At 42.5% G+C, this 23289-nt stretch overlaps 2 protein-coding genes across 2 annotated transcripts in view; one reads left to right on the forward strand and one right to left on the reverse strand.

Moving 5' to 3' along the window:
- Nucleotides 1-23289, forward strand: part of IGF2BP3 (insulin like growth factor 2 mRNA binding protein 3) — a 107538-nt gene that overhangs the window by 81693 nt on the left and 2556 nt on the right. The window contains exons 7-14 of the mRNA XM_036327896.1: nt 3632-3766; nt 5423-5545; nt 7234-7369; nt 8796-8921; nt 19897-20013; nt 20637-20711; nt 21938-22069; nt 22731-22844. Of these exons, the coding sequence (XP_036183789.1) occupies nt 3632-3766; nt 5423-5545; nt 7234-7369; nt 8796-8921; nt 19897-20013; nt 20637-20711; nt 21938-22069; nt 22731-22844 (958 nt within the window). The remainder of the gene's footprint in view (nt 1-3631; nt 3767-5422; nt 5546-7233; nt 7370-8795; nt 8922-19896; nt 20014-20636; nt 20712-21937; nt 22070-22730; nt 22845-23289) is intronic.
- Nucleotides 1226-2069, reverse strand: LOC118666123 (WASH complex subunit 3-like). Its single transcript, XM_036327895.1, has one exon. The coding sequence runs from the start codon at nt 1982-1984 to the stop codon at nt 1412-1414; it is 573 nt and encodes a 190-aa protein (XP_036183788.1). The 5' UTR covers nt 1985-2069; the 3' UTR covers nt 1226-1411.

A 23289-nucleotide genomic window follows, 5' to 3' on the forward strand; every position in this document is an offset into this window, starting at 1 on the left:
GGTTTGTGATGGGGGGGGGGGGACTCCACCTGTAGAGTGATGGCTGACCCTGCCGTCCCTGCTTTGAAGCAGGAGGCGTATGGTGTTGGGTACCTTTGTGCAGAATCAATGGCCCTTGACCTCATCATGTATGAGATGGGAAGACAGTGGTACCATAGCCTAGATCAGTATTTTGTTTGTTTGTTTTTAAATCCTAACCTGAGGATACGTTACATTGAATTTTTTTAGAGAGAGTGAGAGAGACACATCGATTGGTTGCCTCCCACACTTGCCCCAACCAGGGATGGGGATCAAGTCTGCAACCGAGGTTTAAGCCTTGACGGGAATTGAACCCAGGACCCTTCAGTCCATGCGTCGACGCTCTGTCCACTGAGCTAAACCGGCCAGGGCCTAGATCAGTTTTAATGTTCAATTTGCCTGGTTTTAATCCTAAAATGGAAGGGCTTCTTGCTTCCCTTGATTCAGCATTACCTGCAGAAACTCATTATGAAATGGTTTGCCTTCCTCGTCACATGGCAGATTAGAAGGGGTCTTTTTAATGCTATTCATTTCCTTGTCAGAGGAAAGAGCTTCTTTAAACTGAGCTGTTTTATTTAAGGCAGGGAGATGCCGGATGGAGGATGGCGGATGGAGAGGGAAGGGAAGCAGTTTTTGTTACATCCAGAGGATTCAATTAATTCTTGCCATTGAAACTAGTTGTTATCGGGTCCTCTGCTTCAGGCACGGCCTCAGAGGGTTACCCTTCTCTCTGAGGATCAGAGTCTAGTGATCCCAAGCACAGTGAGTGGGTGGAAGTGCCCTGGAAGGAGGGAGTCTGCCGTGTCCCCTCCTAGAAGATAAGCAATGCTGGAGGTGGCTGGGGATTTCTGAAATAGTGGCTGGAAAAATGGTGCCTGAGAAGGAGAGTGCTGTCTAAGGTGCTGTTTTAATTAGTTATTTCGAGTTAGTTCTTACTTGTTTCATTTCTGCATTGCCCTTATTTTTAGCAATAGGTTTTGCTTCTGAAATATGTCTTCAGTTTTCAGCCAACATTTAGGAAAATGAAATCCAAACCTCGATTTTACTGGCAAGGTGAAGTGGCCGTTCTCACGACGGGGAATTGCACAGCTCTTTGTCTTCTAGTGTCTGAGGGGCCAGAAGGACTCACGAAGGTCTCATTTCACTGAACCCCGTTTTTTGGATGGTTGATTTTCTTTCTTGTATCTTTTCAACAACAGCAGACTTTTTTTTTTTTTTTTTGCCAGGTTATAAATGCTTTATTATTATTACAATTTTAGCACTGAAGAAGCTTGGTGGTGAATATCTGGCCACTTGATGTTGTTTTGAAAAAGAGGTCAAGTTCAGACTCTCTTTCCGATAGGATGTAAAGTACTTCTACACGTGTTATCTGTAATTATTATGAAAGTTAATCTTAGTCACTAAAAGAGGATTCACTGTCTGAACTTTCTTCTGCATTTTTTTCACCTTCGCCATCAGGCACTGGAGCATCTGGCCTCTTGAGAAGATCTGGGTCTAGTCTTTCTGATATCATTTTGTTTCTTATTGCCATCACTGGGACACCCACTGGAACCATTTTGAGATAGCTGGCATATCTTGGATCCTTGGCTACAGTTAAGATATTTTCTGCTGTTACTTCACTTTCCTGTGGTCCAGATTCTTGTAAACTGTTCTGCTGTGATGGCTCTGAAGTGGTTTCATTTGTGACTCCAGGGACACTTACAGGGGAGACTTCAACTGTGACATCATCTAGGCCTGGGATAGATGACAACTTTGCATCTAAAATATTGAGAGTTGTTTCAATTTGCTGGATACGAAGAGAAAGGTCTGCCAGCTCCTCCTCACAGACTGTGGCGAAGCGGTTGAGGAACTGCACAGTGTGCACCACAAACTGGTTTAGAAATGCCGCCGTTCTTTCCTGTTGAGTAGCTGGCACCTTGGTCAGGTCAATGCCTGACCCCATGAGAGGAAGCCCGTCCTCATCCATCTCCTCAGTGGGCGGGGGACCCAGGCATCACCCACAAACCCTCCCCGCTGTGGTCCATCCAACCCCGCAATAGTGTTAGAACGTCTCCCCAGCCCCCGCCTCCAGGGCCCTTCTTATTTTTGTATTTAATTCAAAATGAACACGTATGCAAATGAGGGGGGGGGGAAAGGGTGACCCTTCATGTTACCCCCTATGGTAGCCATTGTTAAGTTGGGGTTGTATCTTTATAGGGTTTGTTCCTGGTATCTACTAACAAGTGTAGCTTTAAAGGAGAAATCTTATGGTATGAATTGTATTTTTTCACAGAAGGTCAGGGACTCTCATAATGTTGATATTTGTAATTATACCACATGTTTTTAAACGTCTCTCTGATATGGATATACATTCATTATTTGTTTGCTTGTTTAATTTACCTGATGCTGAAGTTTTTCTTTTTTTTAATTATATTTTTTATTGTTGATAGTATTACAGATATCTCCCATCTTCCCCCTTCCATCCTCCTCCTCCCAGCCCCTACCCACCCCCTAGGTCGGGTATACTCCTATTTAATCATCTCTTCCTGGTGAGCTTTTAAAGTTAATCCCAGTGTTCTTTCTCCTACAAATCATGCTGCAGTGAACGTTTCTGTGCTGGTGGTTTTCACCCAGGGTGACCCGCTCAGCCCCGTGGACACGTGCAGTGTCTGGAGACATTGTTGGTCAGCACAACGGGACGAGGGATGAGCTATGGCATCTGGTGGGTTGAGCCAGGGATGCTGCTGAGCCCTGCAGTGTGCAGGACAGTTTCCATAGCAAAGAGTTTCCCTTTCACCACAGCAGTGCTGACGGTGAAAACACTCTCTCAACACACCTGGGGGACGGCCTCTGGAGATGTTACAAGAAGTAGAATTCTTGAGTCAAAGTTGATAAGCTTTTTAGCTTTGATAGGTCCTGCAAGGGTGTTCTACATTCCCACCAAAAGTGTGGGTGTGCCCAGAGTCCCCATCCTCTTGCCAATACTTAATTTTATCTCTCAAAATAATTGCAGGTCTGGAAGAAAATACACCTTATTTTAACTGGTGTGTATATAATTACTGGTGAGGTTTGACACATTGCATTAATTGGCCATTTGCTTTTCTTTGAAGTTGAATTGCCTTCTCTTCAGGTTTTGTTGTGGACTTTCCTCTATGAAGGAGGCAAAATACAGGGTGAGCTTTGCGAAAGGAAACGGGCGAGTGGAATGTGCTCATCCGATGGACAGCGAGAGCAAACCGTGGAGTAAGAGTTCCATCTGGTTTGTGGGCCTCCAGCTCCCGCCCTCCAGGGCCAGGTCCTGTGTGGTTCAGAGCAGAGGAGAAAACCCTTGTCTGGACCGAGGCTCTCCGATGGGAGACGCTTGCTCTGTGCCATCGAAAAGGGAGCCGGAAGCAGTAGCAGCTTGGGCAGAATGAAACCAGGTCCCTGCTGGGTCAGCGTGAGGAGAGAGGGGAGTGTTCCCGGAATTAAAATCCTCTCTGAGGCATCCGGTTGACAGTGTATCGGGAGCTTATGCTCTTGAGGGAAGTGACTCCTCTCTTGCCCAGAGCCCTGACGTGGGTGTGGGTCATTGTAACGCTCTGTGAATGCGTGCCTCACAGCCTCGCTTTCCCCTCCCTTCACCCACCCTAAGGATCGATGTCCACCGTAAAGAGAACGCAGGCGCTGCTGAGAAGTCCATTACTATCCTCTCCACCCCGGAAGGCACCTCTGCGGCTTGTAAGTCTATTCTGGAGATTATGCATAAGGAGGCCCAAGACATAAAATTGTGAGTAATGAGGGTGAACCCGTGGAAAGATTGATGTCCGTGCTGTTTTGCTTTGAATTGACACGGTTTTGGGGGATTGCCAACAAACCCCGGGAGCTGCTGCCCCAGGAGGCCCGGGGGTTGGCATGTTGATTTGGTGTAAAGCCTAAGTCCTTAACATATTTTCCTTTGTGTTTGGCTGTGGGGTGAGTGGCATTAGTGAGGACAGTCCAGCTGTAGAAGGTGGCTGGGGGACATAAGCCCACCTGGAGTCCAGGAGCACCCCTGGATTTACCCACCGCAGTGCCCAAGTCCTCATGCCGTGGCTTTGAGCTCCCTGAGGTGGGAACCCTAATCCTGTGCTGAGATAAGCGGGGGATTTATTTGGATATTCCAGGTCGGAAGTCTTAACTATCTTTCCCACAAGAACTTTGGGTGGAGGTTGGGTTTTGTGCTCCATTCAGTCTTCAGCGCAGTGCTGGGTATAGAACAGAATCCAGAGTAAGGTGCTGGAGTTAGCCTGGGACCTAATACAGCATTTAATTTGTAGGGACCTTTAAATATATTAAATATATTTTAGTTATAAGGTTAGTTATATGGTGCTATAAGATTCTAATTCTTTTTTTTTTTTTTGATATAGAGAACAATAAAGAAAAGGCCCACCACCCAAAACCCCAATGGTGTTTTTATTTATTTATTTAAAATATATTGTTATTGATTTCAGAGAGGGAGAGAGAGCGATGAGAGATAGATGAGAGAATCATTGATTGGCTGCCTCCTGCACGCCATACGCTGGGGATTGAGCTCGCAACCTGGGTATGTGCCCTTGGCCAGAATCAAACCTGGGGCCCTTCAGTCAGCAGGCCAACGCTCTATCCACTGAGCCAAACTGGCTAGGGCATGTTTTTATTTTTTTATTTTAAAACAATTTTAATACATATATTTTTATTGATTTCAGAAAGAGGAAATGAGGGAGAGAGAGGTAGAAACATCAGTGAGAATCATTGATCAGCTGCCTCCTGCATGCCCCCTACTGGGGATTGAGCTCGAACCCTGGGCATGTGCCCTGACTGGAATTACGACATGACCTCCTGGTTCAGAGGTCAATGCTTAACCACTGAGCAACACCAGCCAGGCCCAATGACGTTTATAAACAATGGTATGTGTTTGGGAAATTCAGAAAGGTGCAAATGAAATGTGACACCCCCCCACCCCCCGCTCTTACACTCTTCCCCAGAGTGTAATACCGCTGAGTTCCCTGTTTCCTTGTCTAAATTGTGCCTGTGTTGCCAGGTATGGAGTTTAAAATTTATGCTAAAATCATACTATTTGCATCTGTACATTGTGTTCTGGAGTTGGGGATTTAGGAACAAGAATTTGAGTAGGAGCTGTTTTCAAAGCTAAACAGAATCCATCATTGGAAGGTAGTCCCTGAGATGAATAAAAGGAAACCGTTTTTAAAAATTAACTTCTATCCAGATACATATTAATGATTTTACCCCCTGTTCACGCATTGCTAGAATGTGGCTGATGGTCGGCAGTTCAAACTCTCCTGGCATCATGCTTCCTAAGTGGTGGGTAGGAAGTAAATGTTTAATGAACAAATACTCTCTTTTTCCCTGAGAGCAGGGTTACTTGCCCCGATTTCATGGCCTTTTTTTTTATATTTATTTACAGCACAGAAGAGCTTCCCTTGAAGATTTTAGCCCATAATAACTTTGTAGGCCGTCTTATTGGTAAGGAAGGAAGAAATCTTAAAAAAATCGAGCAAGACACAGACACTAAAATCACGATATCTCCGTAAGTGCTGCCGTGCTTGTTTTTAAATAAGAACATTTCGAGCGCTGTGTTTCTCTGGAGTGTCATGCTAGCGTAGCCTGTCCCATCTGACCGAGCCAGCCGGCACCGCCCTGCTTATACTTCGTTTCTCAAACTCAGCCCACTGTCTGCCGCCTGTCTCTGACCCACATTGAAAGATTCTCTAAGCCCACCAAAGAGGCAGGGGCACGAAAGCTGTACATTTGTGTTTCCTAGCTGGCTTTGGTCAGGTTTGCTGACCTATATTCCCCAAGTGCCTAGAGAACCCAGGTTATTCCCCATGGATGTGTAAGACAATATCCCAGCGTCTGAGAGCTTATGACAGTGGGAAAGGCTTATGGGTCGCCAAGTCTCTGTGGGTCAGGGATTCAGGAGCAGCTCGGCTGTGGTTTTGCTCAGCTCATGTTGCTGGCAAGTCAGTGCTGGCTGGTGGTGTGAGGCCTCAGCTCCTCACCACAGGGGCCGCTCCACAGGTTGCGTGGGGGTCCCTGGGACACGAGACACGACAGCTGTCTCCTGCCAGGCTGCCTCCTGCCCGTGTGAATGATCCGAGAGCAGGACGGAAGCGGCAGTGTCTATAACACAGCCTCAGAAGTCGCAGCCGCTCTCACTGTTCAGTGTGGGGAGGCCGGTACCACACCTGGGGCCACAGCTCTGGAATGATTTGGAGAGGTTTTCCTTTTTCCGAGCGTGACTGTCCCTAGTTCCCATCTGAGTATCAGAAAAAAGATAAGGTGGGAAGAGGCGGATGGACTAAGGAGAGCTGAGCACTGGGTGTGGGTAGCAGGGAGTTCTCAAAGCAGGAGGTGGAAAGGAAGAAGGACGGTCCTGCCTGACTGTAAAGAAATTAAAAAAACCACTAAGTGGTAAATATAATGCATGATCCTACCCTGTCTTGATGTTTATGCTCAGAAAAGGGAGGGTTTTAAGTGAGGGAAAGATCTTAAAAGCTATTCTAGAAGCAGCTATTTTGAAAATTGTAATATAAAAGCTTGGCAGGGGCAAGGTGGGTTGAAAATGGAGATGAGAAATACACTTCTTCTTTAAACAGTCTAAGACAAATAGTATGTCGATGTTTACATTTTTAGCAAGTTGGAGAAAAAAAGGAATAATACCCTGCTCATCTGTCTCAAGTTTAGCATATGGTATTCTGCTAGTCGTGAAAATGAGAATTGTAACTCTGGGAATCTGAAGGAGAGCTGTGACCCAGAAAATGCAGTTGCTGGAGAATGCCACTTATGCCTAGAACTGGTCAGTGCAGACCAGGAGCATACTCATTAAAGGTTATGTGCATCTGGTTCTTGGTTTCTGCTGAAACTATATCCTTCCAATCATGTACCTTATATTTTACTGGTAAATTATGAAAGTGGTTCAACCGTAAGTGGCTAAGAAGCACACTGTGTTTAAGCCATGAATTTAATTGAACTACGTGCACCCAGGGATTTTTATTGAGAAGGTGGGAGGGGAAGTGTTTTCTCTCCTCTGGCTTTACAGTTCTTGGATTTGTGTCTTTTGAGGCTCACTCCTTTTTTATCATGTCTAACCGCCCACTTTTACAACTTGCCAGCCCCCTCATTTGGGTGTTAACGGCCATCTGTGGCTGAACTGTTACTACTATCTTCCTCCCATAATTTCCATTCTCTTTCTCTCCTTCTGTTTTCAATCTGCAGATTGCAGGAATTGACGCTGTATAATCCGGAGCGCACCATCACAGTGAAAGGCAGCGTGGAAACATGTGCCAAAGCTGAGGAAGAGATAATGAAGAAAATCAGGGAGTCTTATGAAAACGATATTGCTTCTATGAATGTTAGTTTTAATACCAAGGGCGTGTCTTTATTTTGATGAAGTTAAAAGATGTTTTCAGTTCCATTAATATTGATTTCTTTAATGGTGTTGTCATTAGATTAGGTTCTTATTGGTTTTTAGCACCGTAGGGAAGTGCCCTAGAAAACACGGGCTCTGACAGTAGGGTTGGCTATCTCTGTGATTTTGGCAAAGTATTTAGTCTTTGAGACTTAGTTTCCTTATCTGTGAGGTAAGACTAATACTTTCCTTAAAAAGGTTATTATCTCCTGCACAACGTTAATTTGAAGGAAATTAGTACAGAATAGGTATGTGAATTGTGTTTGAATCCCAGTTCACCTGTTTATTAACTGCAGCTCTGTTTTCTTGGACAACTTAATTTGGTCTTTCTGAGCATCAGTTTCCTCATCTCTAAAATGGGGCTACTGCCTACATTGCATGCCTGTTAGAATTACAATAGATAACAGTGCATGTAAAACTACTGTTATGAATATAAATTTAAAACTTAGTTCCTTGGAGATAAAAATAATCTGTGTAGCAACTAGAACATAGTGAATTGTTGACGTTCCTTAATGGATGGAATGAATGGTGCTCACGATATAACATTTGTAAAGTTCATCTTCAATTTTAAAGTAAATGATTGAAAAAAAAGATTGTCCTCAATTGGGCCTGTCATCTGAAACATTACACCTAACAGAAGGGAAATGTAAAGATGTTATCACCTTTGTGAGAGGAGCTTAGAATGCTAATCACTTTAGTCCACTTGACTGCCTTCCTACCTTCACATTGTCACTGCTCATCCAAATGTACGAGTTAACTGGGAGTAAATCCAACTCTATAGGCCTTTTAAAAGGATTCTCAAGTACACACAAGTCTCAGCTCTGATCTCCACCTCACTTCCTCAGCCCTTATAAATTAAACCGAAACGAACGCCCCTTCCAGGGTAAGTTTAGTTGTGGGAGCTACATGCAGAGAGGACCTGATTTCCAAAGGCCTTGACTTTGTTTTAGGCCTTTAGACCCATGACTCCAAATTTTATCCGGAAGTAAAGATCTCTTAATAGTTCGTTCTCTATATCTTGTTCGCTTACTTCTTCAACGGGTGCACGGTTTTGTCTGCCTGTACCTTGTGCTACAGTATACGGTGCGTCTTTGAGCTCTGCGAGCTGCCCTGAAGGACAGGAAGACTCTGTCCCTGCCCTGAGAAACTCCATGTGGCTTCAGATCAAGGAGGCAGCAAACAAGCACACGGATTTTAAATACCAAGAATATAAACAGATATAAACTATCTGCTCAAGTGTAGTCACAGGAAACATCTGCTTTGTTCTAAAATTTTTGTGTCAGATGATTTTAACTAGACAAGAGGTTACAATCTGAATATTGTCATGTATACTCACTTATACATGATCTTTTAAATTTTACCATTGCAGCTTCAAGCACATTTAATTCCTGGGTTAAACCTGAATGCCTTGGGTCTGTTCCCGCCCACTTCAGGGATGCCACCTCCCACCTCAGGGCCCCCTGCAGCCATGACTCCCCCTTACCCACAGTTTGAGGTAAGACATGCGCCTTGGCTTTCTTTATGGTTGAGCGGGGGAGCATTGCTGCCTTTGAGTGGTGTGATGTGAGCTGGTTGGGGGACATCTCAATGTAAAACCTGGTTCCCATATGATCTGGAATTAGTGTAGAGCCAGCACATGCTTTCTGGTTCCAGTCAATAGGACCATCTTTTCTGTTCCTTGTAGACACAGGACTTATTACTGGGGCTTTGGGGTGGCCGGCATAGCTGTCAGCATGCGCTTTCAAAGGTCAAAAGTTTGAGACTTTGCAGAGGAGGGAAGAGGTTACTTATTTTTAAATATTGAAGTAAAGGATTTTTAAAAGTCTTCCTTCATCTTTTACTTTATCTGGAAGTTAATTGCTTTGGAAGATCAGTAAAAACTGGACTTTTTCATTTTGAGTGTTTGTACTTTTTAAAACTATGAACTCAGTTTTGTGTGCAAATGTTAAATAGCTTTTATTTTGTAAACAGGTTATCCTATATAACAGGGGTCCTCAAACTACGGCCCGCGGGCCACATGCGGCCCGCCGAAAACATTTATCCGGCCCACCGGGTGTTTTTGCCGCTGCTGCCTGTCCTGCTTAGCAGCCGACTCATCCCGGGCCCGCAGTGCGCATGTGTGGAATGTCTGAGGGACAGTGAACTGGCCCCCTGTTTAAAAAGTTTGAGGACCTCTGCTATATAATAAAAGGCTAATATGCAAATCGCCCGAATGGCGAAATGACCAGTCACTTTGATGTGCACTGACCACCAGGGGACAGATGCTCAACACAGGAGCTGCCCCCTGGTCGTCATTGTGCTCACACGGGGAGCACTGCTCAGCCAGAAGCCAGGCTTACTGCTAGCGAGTGCAGCGAAGGTGGCGGGAGCCTCTCCTGTCTCCACAGCAGCGCTAAGGATGTACGACTGATGGGGGAGTGGGCCTAAGCCATCAGTCAGACATCCCCGAGGGCTCCCAGACTGCTAGAGAGCGCAGGCCGGGCTGAGGGATTCCCTCCCCCCCCCCCCACCAGTGCATGAATTTTGTGCATCGGGCCTCTAGTTAAGAAATAAACCTTATTTTTATATTTGCTTTTTAAGAATAGCATTTTCCCTGAGGTCAGAAAGAGGAGACCGGTGATAGTATGAAAATAATTGCAGCATAGTAGACACCTTATCCAATAATTCTTTTTGAACGTAATCTATATTATCAATTATAATTGGGGGTAGACAATCATGTGAAATAAAATTAACGTTCTAGGGCAGCCGTGGGCAAACTACGCCCCGGAGGCCGGATCCGGCCCGTTTGAAATGAATAAAACTATTGAAAAAAAAGACCGTAACCTTTTATGTAATGATGTTTACTTTGAATTTATATTAGTTCACACAAACACTCCATCCATGCTTTTGTTCCAGCCCTCCGGTCCAGTTTAAGAACCTATTGTGGCCCTCGAGTCAAAAAGTTTGCCCACCCCTGTTCTAGGGTCTTCCTTCATGCTTTTGTTTTTGTATCTCTCCCTTCCTGTTTGACTTTCTTTTTATCATATAACGTTCTGAGTGGTATCGCCTATGCTAATTCAGGGACATGTCTGGGTGAAATAGGTTGGGGGTTCCACTCTCACTCTGCCTAGAATATGTGTAGAGTGAAATGCCACTGGAATTCTACAGAGAACACAGGTCGCTGAGGTTGTCCATATTTTCTCTCTAAGATTGGAATTCCCTGAAACCTCCACTGTTGGGTGTGCATAGCTTTTGCTTTCTTCTTAGGGTGTGTTTCTGCCTTGACTGTCAGCAGCATTTGCATCTTCCCTGCAACTTCCCTGCCACTCCCACATGTTTGGGCTTGGAAACAATATGACAAAGCCCATCAATGTAAGGATAGGCCTCAGAGTCCCAGCTCCATGTCGTGTGAACAGACTCACTGTGCCTTAAGTGAAACTGTCCACTACAGCCAAAGGTGGTGGAAGTAGCTGATGTGTTTGACCTTGATGTTAACCGGGGTAGGGAAGGAGCACTGCAGGTGAGAGCCCAGGTCTAGCCCAGCTCTGCCCTGGGTTTGTGTCACCATAGGTCAGTCTCTTCTTGGCTTTGGGTTTTTCTAACCTGAACAGTGAAGAAGCTGAACTAGATGAGTAATCTCGAAAGGCTCTTTTATTAGGTCACACACTTCTAGTGTTTAAAGAATTCAATAATGTAGAAAAGTTGGAGTGGGAATTTGAGAGTATATGGACTTACCTCTGATAGGCTTCCTACAATCTTGATTACAAAAAGGTGCATTTGTCATATGGCTGAGGTTAGGGCAGATGTGTCCCTGACAGTTCTGTATAAAATTACATTTACTGAAAGCTACTAGGAGCCGATTCAAAGTAACTCTGTGCTGTAGAAGCTCTCCTCTAACCTCCACTTCTGCTAGTTGCCCTAACCAGCTTTCTCTCTGGGTAAGTCACCTAACTTCTCTGTTCCTCATTCTGTTTCTTTGTGCTGGTTGCATGTCATGTTCCAGTCAGTAAAGCCTTTCATACTATGAGTGGTAGCATGTCAGAACATTCTTGGACATCATCATCATCTATACTTCAGTAACAAGAATTCCTAAATTTAATTGCTAGGTATCTATTTTTTAAGCATTCAAATAAAAGAATATGAATATTCGTTGGATGTAGTCCGTTTTCTGATTACAGTTTTGTGTATTGGGTTTCTATGTTGTTAAAAAATTGTTTTAAGAGGGAGATCATATTAAGAACTTATACTTCTGAAGCACTTTTATAATTTGAAATGTCTGAGTGACTTAAACGAGTAGCAATTTTATTTTAAGAATGGGAGAAGGAGGTCAATGATCTTTTTAAAATTGCGGTCTTTGGTTCTCCTGAGACTTTAAAACAAAATCAAGCAGGTGCTGCCCTAGCCAGTTTTGCTCAGTGGATAGAGCATCATCAGCCTGCGGACTGAAGGGTCCTGGGTTTGATTCCGGTCACGTGCAAATGCCTGGGTTACGGCTCGATCCCCAGTAGGGGGCATGCAGGAGGCAGCTGATCGATGGTTCTCATTTATGTTTCTAGCTCTCTCCGCCCCCTTTCTCTCTGAAATCAATACAAATAAAAATAATATACATCGATATTGAAAAAACCAAGTAGGTGCAATTAGAAGCAGCCAATGAGAACAGGAAAAGATGCAGAGGCTGCCAGCCGGAAGGCACAAACACTTCAGAGGGCAAGAGCTCAGAACCCCTATGGCCTTGTGGTTCAAGGGCTGGAAAAGACATTCTCATTCTTAAAGGGATAAAGCAAGCCATGTTCTCTGGAAAATTCCAATGGGCGTTTTACTCTACGTGTTCTAGGCAGTGATAACATGGAATCCCCAACTTTGAACCAAACATTTCTGATGACATTGGTGTACCAGGTACCACCTAGCATATTAATTGCTAAGAAGAAAGGCACATCTGTCTACCCAGCTGGGAAGGTTGACAAATTGTGTATATATTGCATGTGTTTGCCGAAGATGAGTGTGATCTTGTGGTTTTTCTATAGATTGTAACCTACTGCTGACTCATCTCTCTATTCATCTTGGACCTCAAAGAATGTGTCAGGAATTAGCCATAGAAGTAGAAAATGGAAAGGAGATGTATTTTTGTAATCTACCTTTTTCTTCAAAATGGAAGAAATCTTTGCTTTTGCAATTGCCTTTTCCTCTCACAAGCACATCTGTGGACAGTCCTCTCATATATTTGGTATATATTTTTACAAACTTTGTCAATATAGGTGATTATTAATGAGAACAAAGCACTATTTTGAACTTTTCTCAAGTACATTCTCCTTGATGTTAACTACAATATCATCATCACTCTTCAGAAATTTGGCAGAACACTATTTAACATGCAGGCCATGTCTAAATTTCCATAGTTACCCCAACAATGTTCTCTATATCTCTTTTCAATAAAGAACCCAATCAAGGATCATGCATTGCATTTAATTGTCATATCTTTAGTCCTCCCCTTCTTTTTTAACAGTACTAACCTTCAGTGCCTCGCTTTTTTCTTCCTTATGGTATTGACAAATCCAGGCTAGTGGTTTTAGAGAATATCTCCTACTTTGGATTTGATTGACTGCCTCAGATTAGGTTCAGATCAGACCTTTTATTGAGGCAGGAATATCTTGTCCCAATGGGAAACAAGTGATGTCAGTGTCTCGTTATTTGTCATGTTAAGTTTGATCATATGATCAAGGCCAGGTCTATTTGATTTTTTCATTATAAAAATACCTTTCCCAATTGTGATTAAGAAGTAATCAGTAGTACTTTGGGATTGTGTGTCTTTCACAGCAGTGGGTTGAATATCCATTGTTGACATTTGCCCAAAGCATGTGACTGCCTTAATGTCTTCTTTTACATTCATTAGTTGACAGTCTTGTATAATATAGCTTCCTCTGATCCATATGTTAAGGGTGTGTGTGTGTTTTTTTGTTAATTACATTAGAACTTCCCAGACCTTTTGAATTAGAATCCTCCCCTTCCCCAGACACAGGGTAGGGAGTGGAGGTGAGACCTAGGCATTATTATTTTGGAAAATGCCATAGATGACTCCCCTGTGTAGCCAAGGTTAACTCACAACAGCTGCCCTGTTTCTTAACTGTGCCCCACCTTGGACTTAAATGAATCAGAATCTCAGTCGGAGTAGATGGAGGCTCAGGGCTTGTGGTTTTGTAAGGGTCCTCAGGAGCTTTTTGTTGCCCATTCATTGTCAGGAACTGCTGTTCTGGAAAGAATGTTTACTGTTCTGTGGAGGGTGGACTTAAATGTTGGAAAAGTGTACCTCCTATCAAGACTAATGCGTGGGAGACAATATTTGGGATAAGCATAAACACACCACTCATATGTCCCTCTTTCTAACTTGTTTGAGGCTTTACTTTAAAGCATAGTGAGAAAACTTCCCCCCCCACCCCCCCTTTTCTCTCACCACCTGTCATTCCAACCCATAGGCAACTACCAGGCCAAAGCTATCTGTGGGATGCTGCCATATGTCTGTTTTCATGCTTCTAGATTTTGGCATGCTATATCATCGGGATTAGTTTGGCTGTGTGTTTGGAGTGAAAAAAATGTAGTTAAAATGAATTTTTCCTTTTTTAAGAGAAGAGTTGGAGGGCAGATAATCCAAGTAGTTCTGGTGGTAGTTCTGCTGTTTCACCTAGGGCCGGCCGCCTGTTGGCTTAGCATACCGTCTCCTGGTCCAGGGTGATCGCTCAGGCTCCAACCATTGAGTCTGATTCCAGCCAGCAAGGATGAAGGATCAGAATTGGAAGTCACCTCATTTAAAGAGGCTGCCTAAAGGTAGCGTTCCACACATCCACTGGTGTCCTGTTTGCTAGAACATAATACCTGTCCATTTCGACCTGCAAGAGAAGCTGGGAAACTGAGTCTACCATTAAAGAGATGAGTAGGTGTCAGGGATGGCTATTTGCATCCTGGACTTAGCAGTATGGCATGTTAAAGGGATCTCTCAGCGCTTGGAAGGGAGGAGGTAAACTTTGAAGGTCCTCCCACCTCTCTACCCTCCCCTCCCCCCAAACCAGGAGCCTAAATTAATTCTGGAGGAGAAAATTGCATGCTCTAGTTTCACTCCTGCAGATTATTTTAATCGAATAAAGGGAAAACACCATTTTCAGAGAATCTTACTGTCTCTGGATACCAATTAACGTAAAGTCTACTTCCAAATAACTGTCAGGGAATTTTTTGGCTTAACGTCTGAGAGAACAATTCCTTGTCATTTTTGTTTTAGTATATAACTTCACAGGGGAGGAATACTTAGTTGGAATAGCTATGCCTTTACTGTATTATTAGTAGACTGTTCTTTTTCTAAACCCAAATCACTAAGTGGTCACCACTGTTTGAAACAAGTACACCAACTACTGTTTTTAAAGGCAATAGTGAAATTTACCAAAGCTTTATCTTTTTGCTTGCCATGGCTTCCTGCAGTCCTTTTATTCCCTTTGGCTTCGTTGTTCTTCTTCTGAGGAACATAATACGGAAGGTCTGGGATATTTTTTAAACGCAGGCTAGAGGAAAAGGCTGGCAGGCATTTACCACAGCCAGGAGCACCACTGCAGTGAGAAGCCTGCTGCGCCTCGATGCCCTGCCAGCAGTACATCTCTGCTTTTACTGCAAGTGCATATTGCCTGGCAAGGAGTAGGTTTTGATGACAAAATGTTTCAAAGAATCTGACTTTTTATGTAGTGCTTCCTCTTCTTTTACAGTTGGTTCGTTTTCTTTTTCCCCCTCCGTTTCCGCACTTCTGCTTTGTAACATGAGAGAATGGATGCAGCTTGTCTTTGGGTAAATTCCTTGCCTCTGTTCATACTCTTCTCCCTGGAACCTGCCAGGTTGATTATTCCCATAGAGCCATGGAGTTGGTTCCTCCAGCAGACAAAAAGTCTGCAGTTCCGCCTGGCAGCTGGCTCATGCAGTACTTAATTGGCAAACTTCGCGTTTATAAATGACAGGAAATGCGCCTTTCAGAAATGCTCAAACAGTAGGGAAGAGGCAATTGGCAGCTAGTGAGCAGAGCAAGAGCTGGAGTTGGCACACCGTCACCCACACAGCAACATCCATAGCTTGACAGTGCTGGCAGCTTGCTTTGGGGTTGGCAGAAGTTAGACCAAGTGCTGTTGTCTTAATTTTGGTAGTGCCTTTGGAGTCTTCCCAAAAGTCTCCAAATAATAGCATCACCTTAAAATTGCTAACTTTCTGCTTATGGAAGAGGCAAGAAAGGTGAGCAGTTCCTTAGGTCTTAGCTAGTTTAAGGTGCTCTTCAAGAAACAAAATATGAGTTGAAAGGAATTTTTAGATCAGATGACTGTTTGGTGGAATCTCAGTCCTTCTGAGGATTTCTTGCTATGGGTACAGCTCTTTCGTCAGTAAACAGTTTCAAAGTAAATAATTCCTTGCACACATTAATTACCTCCAAGAGGCCCTGATAACTTCTTATGGGGGGAAAGTTTCTTTGCCCCCCCCCCCCTTTTTTTAAGATTTCAATACTCTTTTTAGGTCATGGAGTTGAGTAAACTCAATTCCAGTTCCAGACCAAAATCCATTAAAACAAAACAAACAAAACAAAGAAACCCAGAAGTATCTATTTTACAAGCCCAAGGAAAACACTGGCGTCCCTCCAGGTTCCTGCAGGCTGCTCTTGTTGGCTGGCATGCACGTCTCCATGCCTTTGTCATGTCTTAGGTTCTGTTCCCCACAAAGTAAATACACTTAACCTTACTGTTTGCTCATTCTTGTATCATAGATGATTAGGAATTACTCATGGGCAGACTGCACCAGTTATGCAAACTTTCAGTTGAGCAGCTTTGTTCTTTTGTTTTTTTAAGCTCTAACATAGAGTCTGCCAACAACTCCAAAGGAAGTTCTGCCAATAGGCATCTGGCAGAAATCCACTGGGAAGCAGCTTGTGTCCTGTGAATATCCTTCACCTCTGAAAGTTTAGGAAAAAGGGTCCAAGATAATGCAGCTAACATTAACTTAAACGCAGTGTGTGTAAGAGCAAGGGCAATGCTGATGAGTTTTTTCAAGCGCCATCTCAAGAGACTTGAATTCACAGGTGGAAGAGGCTTATCATACCCATTGTTCTGATTTTAGTTTTGTAAGTAAACATGAAGTTATCTGCTTATCTTATGGCCCGAGTCCTAAAAGCATGGCTTAATGTGCCGAATCCCACGTAAGACTGCTTTGTACCAGAGAGCCAGTGTCATGATTGTCAAGGGGACAGGATGTTTATGTGAGGTCCTTATATTCTCAGAGGAAAATTTCCTTTAAAAATAATTTAGGGTCAGGGAGATGCCTGGTTGATATGGAATTGGAGCAAAGGGAACTGGGCGATGTTCAGAAATGTCTTCATCAAGACATCTGATGAGTCAACGTTTTATTACGGTGCCAAGAGGACACGTCACTGTCAGACTGGGCACCACCTCCTGGGGTGCTCAGTCTGCTTCCCTCAGATGCCTTTTATATTTGACAGGTTCTGCTGCTGTTTTCATCCCTGTGCAGAACACATTTCTGTCTACATACTGATTCTTTCTTCAGGTCTTTGCCCCTTCTTACTCTTCGGTTTTGGTCCTTTGGAACCTTCTCTACTGACCACCATTCCTTTTCCAAACTTTACACAACTTTTCTCTTAAACCCCCAACACCTCAACAAAACAAATGCACAGATACCTTTCATCACTTGTGGAGAGACGATTTACCTTTTGTTCAGCCTTTGAGTTTTGACGACATCGTCTTTGCCTCCGAGCAGTGGTCTTCAGTACTTTCCAGGCTGAGACATGCTGGAGCTCTGCTGGCTGGTCTCATGCTCAAAGGATGATGCCTGTTACCTGCATCCTCTGAGGACATTCACAAGTCGCTCTCCGGGATTAGTCACAGGAAAAGTAGTGTTTACTAAGCAAATGAAGTTTTTCTCTTATAGACATGGTAAATCATGCAACTGATTTTTTTTCTTCTCTTAATTAGCTGCTAAGAAGCTGAGAGTCGAATTTGTGTACTAGCATTTCTGGCTTCATCTTATCTCTTCTGTTCAGGTCCCTATGCTCTTATTTCTTCACCTTTGTTTTATCTTTTTAGGTTATGTGTTCTTTGTAAGCAGCATAAAATCTTACTGGAACAAGGCCCAGAAAACAAATAATTACAGTCACAGCAAAATACAGTGGGACAGATCTGGGCAAGTTACACCTTAGATTTAGGCTGATCATTTAAACTCCTCCCCCCTCAAAAAGTAAATAATTCAAAAGAACATGATATGGATGCTCTCAGTGACACAAATTTTTAGATCCTAGCTTTACTTAAAAAAAGAAAAATTGGTTAAGCCCTGGCCAGTGTCTCCCTCAGTTGGTTGAGTGTCATCTCATGCACCGGGAGAATGCTGGTAATAGATGCTGACATTGAACACAGTTTATGGTCAGTGTCAGCATTAATTCAGTTGGTCTATCTAGTTATTAAAATATGATAGGACTTAAAGGGTCCCTCAAGAATAAATGGCGTATGCTAACTGCATAACACACTGGCAGGCTGAGGTATGGTGCTTTCCGAAAAAAGACATGGTTCTTATGACTTGGAAATGCTGATGAAGTAATTTTATTTGGTGTTTTTCACTGATGGATAGCAATAGTAGTCACCTGACCAAGCTGTGCAGGGCAAGCCCCTATTACAAATCTCCACAGGCAAGAGTTGTGATTTTTTTTTAAAAAAAAGTTTAGTGATAAGGCAGTCTTCTGATGTTTATTCTAAGAATGCTCTAGAGCATCAGTTCTCAAACTGGGGGATCGTGACCCCCTTGGCAGTCGAACGACCCGTTCACAGGTGTCGCCTAAGACCATCCTGCATATCAGGTATTTACATTACGATTCATAACAGTAGCAACATTACAGTTATGAAGTAGCAACGGAAATAATTTTATGGTTGGGTCACAACATTAGGAACTGTATTTAAAGGCCAGAAGGTTGAGAACCACTGCTCTAGAGCTACAAGAAAAGACTTCATTTAGCTGACAACTGTGTTGTGTGTGTTATGACATCCAGGGAAACATAGGGAATACCAAAGAAATGCCAAGCTATAAAGAATATAGTGCATCTATCTAGACAGATGCTGAAGAAACAAAATCCAGTACTCAGAGAAAAATCCATTGTTTTTAATAAGAATATTTCCTGGAGTTGAACTTTAGGTTCTCTTACAGGAAATATGAGGTACATGGTGAGGCTATAAAGGAACAAACTCAAGATAAGCAGAGTTTAGATGATTTTCATTTGTAGAAAACTAGGTGTGGGGTCTAGAATCATACATTGCTGTGTTTTTCATAAGTGTGAAAGGCATGGTTTAAACTAAAATACCCCCTTAATATACTGACTGCAAGATACATTTGTTAGCATGAGAATTTGGAAATATCTGTCAGTTTTAAATGGTTATGCTCTGATACAGCATTTCTATTACATAAAATTTTAGAAGCATTTGTACAAGGGCACAAGATTTATGTTTAAAGATTTTTACATGAATTAATGAAAAATTAGAAACCAGACTTTATGAAGGTATTTATTTTAATGCTCATTTGAAGATATAGAGACATAGACATGAGAAAGATACATCGATTGGTTGCCTTCTGTACACGCCCCATCTGGAGGCGGAACCCGCAACTAGGTATGTGCCCTGATTGGGAACTGAACCCACGATCTTCCATTGCATGGGATGACACTCCAACCAGCTAAGCCACATCAGCCAGGTCATGTTTTTTTTTAAATTGGTTTTTATTTTTTGTTAATCCTCACCCGAGTATATATTTTCTTTCTTTCTTTTTTTTAAGAGAATGGAAGGGGTGGGGGGAAAAGACACATCAATGTGAGAGAGACACATTGATTGGTTGCCTCCTGTACACGCCTACCAGGGATCCTATGTGCCAGGACCAGGAATCAAACCCACCACCTTTTTTTGGTATATGGGACAACGCTGTAACCAACTGAACCATCTGGCCAGGTGAAGGTCTTTAAAGTAGTATCCTCAGATATAATGAAATAACTGTCAGGTTAAGGTGAAGGAACAGTGGATTTTGTTCTTGACTTTTCTGTGATGTGATTTTATTCCCATAACTTCATTTACTTGTTAGAATCTTCCTTGGATATAGTGATGGGGGAATCTTCATTGTAAACATAATCTGTGCCTCTATTGCAATACATTTAAACTTTTTAACATTTATATAACTTCTAAATCTATAATTTGGAGACATTTTAAAGTTTAAGAACATTGTGTACAGAAGTGATAATTTAGATGCAAGTGCTTTCAGGATGAGTATATAAATAAGATCTTCTCGACGTGTTAGGTAAACTCACGTCAGCTTACTGCGGTGGTTTTCCAACTGCCCTGTTTTCCTGCTGTATGTGAAGCCCCCATCCCTATGCCACCGATAATAGCCTGATTGTATGCAGCAAGCATGAATGTCCTGTGTTTCTTTCCCGACAGCAATCAGAAACGGAGACTGTTCATCTGTTTATCCCAGCCTTATCTGTCGGTGCCATTATTGGCAAGCAGGGGCAGCACATCAAACAGCTTTCTCGCTTTGCAGGAGCTTCTATTAAGGTACTGTTCTGCCAACTGTGGCTGCCCTGGAGCTTTAAATACAGTCAGTTACAGAAACATGAGTCTTCTTGACACCTCATACTTGGAATTGAAGGTAGAGTCTGTCCTGAGGTTACTTTACTTCATATGGTACTCGGTGCGATACTTGGAGGGAATTTACCAGTTGTCTAAATTTATGAATTTATCAGTTTCTTGCTCACAAAAGACACTTGGGGATCTCTGATGCACGAGGGCCAAAGACCACACTCTGAGTAACAATGGTGTAGTGATAGGGGCATGGGCAGTGGAGATACAGACCCAACTCTCCCTCCAGCTCTATTAGCTGTGTGATCATGGGCCAGGTAATGCAACTGCTCCAGCTTTCCGTCTGCCCATATGTATAGAGGGAATACCTTGTCAGGATGTAGTGAGGATTAGCGGAAGGGCTGCAAATGGACTTTTACATTAGGACCAGGCATAATGTAAGGACAAGTGTGTGGCAGGAGCAATCACTAATAAACCCACATTATTGCCTCTTCATAACTTCCTTCTGGAAGGCTTTCTACATATCACCAAGTCAGGTGCAAATGTCAGGCTGGTTTGTGTCACCTTTCTGTCATAACCCCTTGATGGGTCTGTTCCAGATCGCTCCAGCTGAAGCCCCAGATGCGAAAGTGAGGATGGTGATTATAACCGGGCCACCGGAGGCCCAGTTCAAGGTATGTGCTCTGGAGTCTGTGCACAGGGAGCAAATGAATGGATGTGGAGAATATGAAAGCCTTCTTTTCAGGAACACTAACCTGGCTTCTCCCTTCAATGTATTTCTAATACTCAGTAGAAACAATTTCTCGATGGAAATTCCTAAGACTAAGAACAGAGTAGAAGAGCAATTTGGGTCTTGCTTGCCAGCCACTGTGGTCAGTTTGGCACACATACAATCTTACAAAAATTAGAATTGTATACTTGAAACATAATTTTTCTGACCAATGTAACCACAATAAATTGAGGGGAAAAAAAGTAGAAACAAACCAATTACATTTCAAAACCAAAGCCTTAGTTTTAATTTTTGAGAGTTCTGTAGTGGTTTTTGGATTTACCTGTCTTCCGAAAGAGAATTTGCTCAAAGCCTCATTAGCATATGTGAAGATGAGCCCTTAATACTGAAATTTACAAACCTGCCTGGTTAATATGCCTTGGAAAACTTGTTCTCAAATTTTCTTGTCCCTGAGAAGCCATAAACTTGAATTAAAATGTCTTTTCCTCTTTTCCGTGGATTAACTGTTAGCCCCAGTTCATCGTCTCTCTAATTACTCTTGTCCAATTAAACTTAACTCTGACTTTTTTCCTTTGGTACAAAGCAGAGCAAATTAATGGGTATACACCACAGGGAAGGTTTCTTATGTGTAACTTCTAGTTGTATGCAGTAGGTGACAGGATGTGCTGACTGTAAATATCAGAAGTATATGTTAACTTTTTATAGTCTTATTCAAAGTAGAAACCATCTGGTTAAGAGGAAAAAACAAACTATTTCTCTCAGCAGGTTTCTCACTGGCCCATTTAGACAAGAGCTGGCTTCCTGTGAGCCTAGCACAGCTGGCTCTGTAGTTCTTCCCTAGTCTCTTCTGCTCAGAAAGATATAATTATTTATTGCCTGGAGGACAGGTTTTACCTTTTAGATGGAAAGCAAATGCCTTTAACTGTTGTGTAAAGAATATGGTTCATTCTTTCATCAACATTCAGTTGACTCATCTATGACATGCAGTTATCATCAACCTTTTCTCGGGCTTCCTAACTTCTCAGTCTCTTATGCAATCTTCAATCTATCAAATGCAGACGTATCACTGGCAAAGGACTATTCCGTAGACTTGGGCAATCTTTCATGTTAAAGAACTTTTTGTCTCCTACGTGAATGACACTGATTCACAGGTCATGTTCTCATCTGTAGGCTCAGGGAAGAATTTATGGAAAAATTAAAGAAGAAAACTTTGTTAGTCCTAAAGAAGAGGTGAAACTTGAAGCTCATATCAGAGTGCCATCCTTTGCTGCTGGCAGAGTTATTGGAAAAGGAGGCAAAACGGCAAGTACTTCAGCAAAACCTGTGCAGTGGTATGAAAGGGAGAGCGTTGAAAGGTACTTAGGAGTTCCAAGTCCCTGAATTTTGGCTAATTTATAAAAAGCAGGACCATCTGGGCCAAGGTTCGGAGAAGACTGTCCTTTGTTCCTCCTGAGTGTTGGTGTTAGCTACTGGTGAAAGTAATGCCTCTCTTTCAGACCACTTTGTGTGAGAAAACTCATTTATAAGGGGCATTCAACATTTGTCTGTTGACATAACTCAGCTTTTAATTTTTATTGCACAATGACATGAGAAAATTTTTTTAAATTTTATAACTTGTAACTATAACCGAAAAAAATTGTTTCCCAGTTTTGCATGTAACTAAGTCATTTTCAAAGCCATTTACAATTTTGAAGTGATTGAAAGCGTACACTTTGGAAGCAGACTCTCAGGGTTTGAATTTGGTTCTGTCGTTCACTTGTGTAACTTTGGGCAAATCAGTTTCTTTCCCTAAGCCTTAGTTTTCATCATCTTGCAATGGGGACAATACTACTAACTGTACAGAATCATTACTGGATTCAGTGAAATTTGTAAAGCCATAGCTAGTGTTTGGCATAGTAAGTGCTCAGGAAATGGTAACAAAAACAAAACAAAACTTAACATGATTTGTATTTATCTTTTTCAGGTGAATGAGCTCCAGAATTTATCTAGTGCAGAAGTTGTTGTCCCTCGTGACCAGACGCCTGATGAGAATGATCAAGTGGTGGTCAAAATAACTGGTCACTTCTATGCTTGCCAGGCAAGTGGGCTCTGATGTGATAAGCAAGCTCTAATGCTTTTTTCCCAAATGGAAACAATTTTCCTGTGGGTACCAAACACTTAAAAAAATTTTTTTTAATTGATTTATGTTTTCAAATGAGTTAGTTTAATTCCAGGGGGTACAGAATTTGGGATAGAAAAAAGACTGAAGAACACATTTTGATAGGACTCCAGGCTTGGTCTACTGTGATCTCATAGCTAAGTTAAAAATGGCCGAGAAGAACTAAAGAGATGAGCCACTGCATTATTACTATTAACAAAACACTTCATTCTAGCTTACAGGTGGCAAGAGATGTTATAACAGGGAATTCGGATGTTAAAATAAATGGAATTGCCTCAGGCCCAAGGACCAGCTCACTTTTTGCCAGATTTAATTCCACTAATGGCCAGGAAACACTTTTATCCTGAGTTTTTTTTATGCTTCT

Source organism: Myotis myotis, unplaced genomic scaffold (genome assembly GCF_014108235.1).
Source record: "Myotis myotis isolate mMyoMyo1 unplaced genomic scaffold, mMyoMyo1.p scaffold_m19_p_11, whole genome shotgun sequence".
Classification (NCBI taxonomy): domain Eukaryota; kingdom Metazoa; phylum Chordata; class Mammalia; order Chiroptera; family Vespertilionidae; genus Myotis; species Myotis myotis.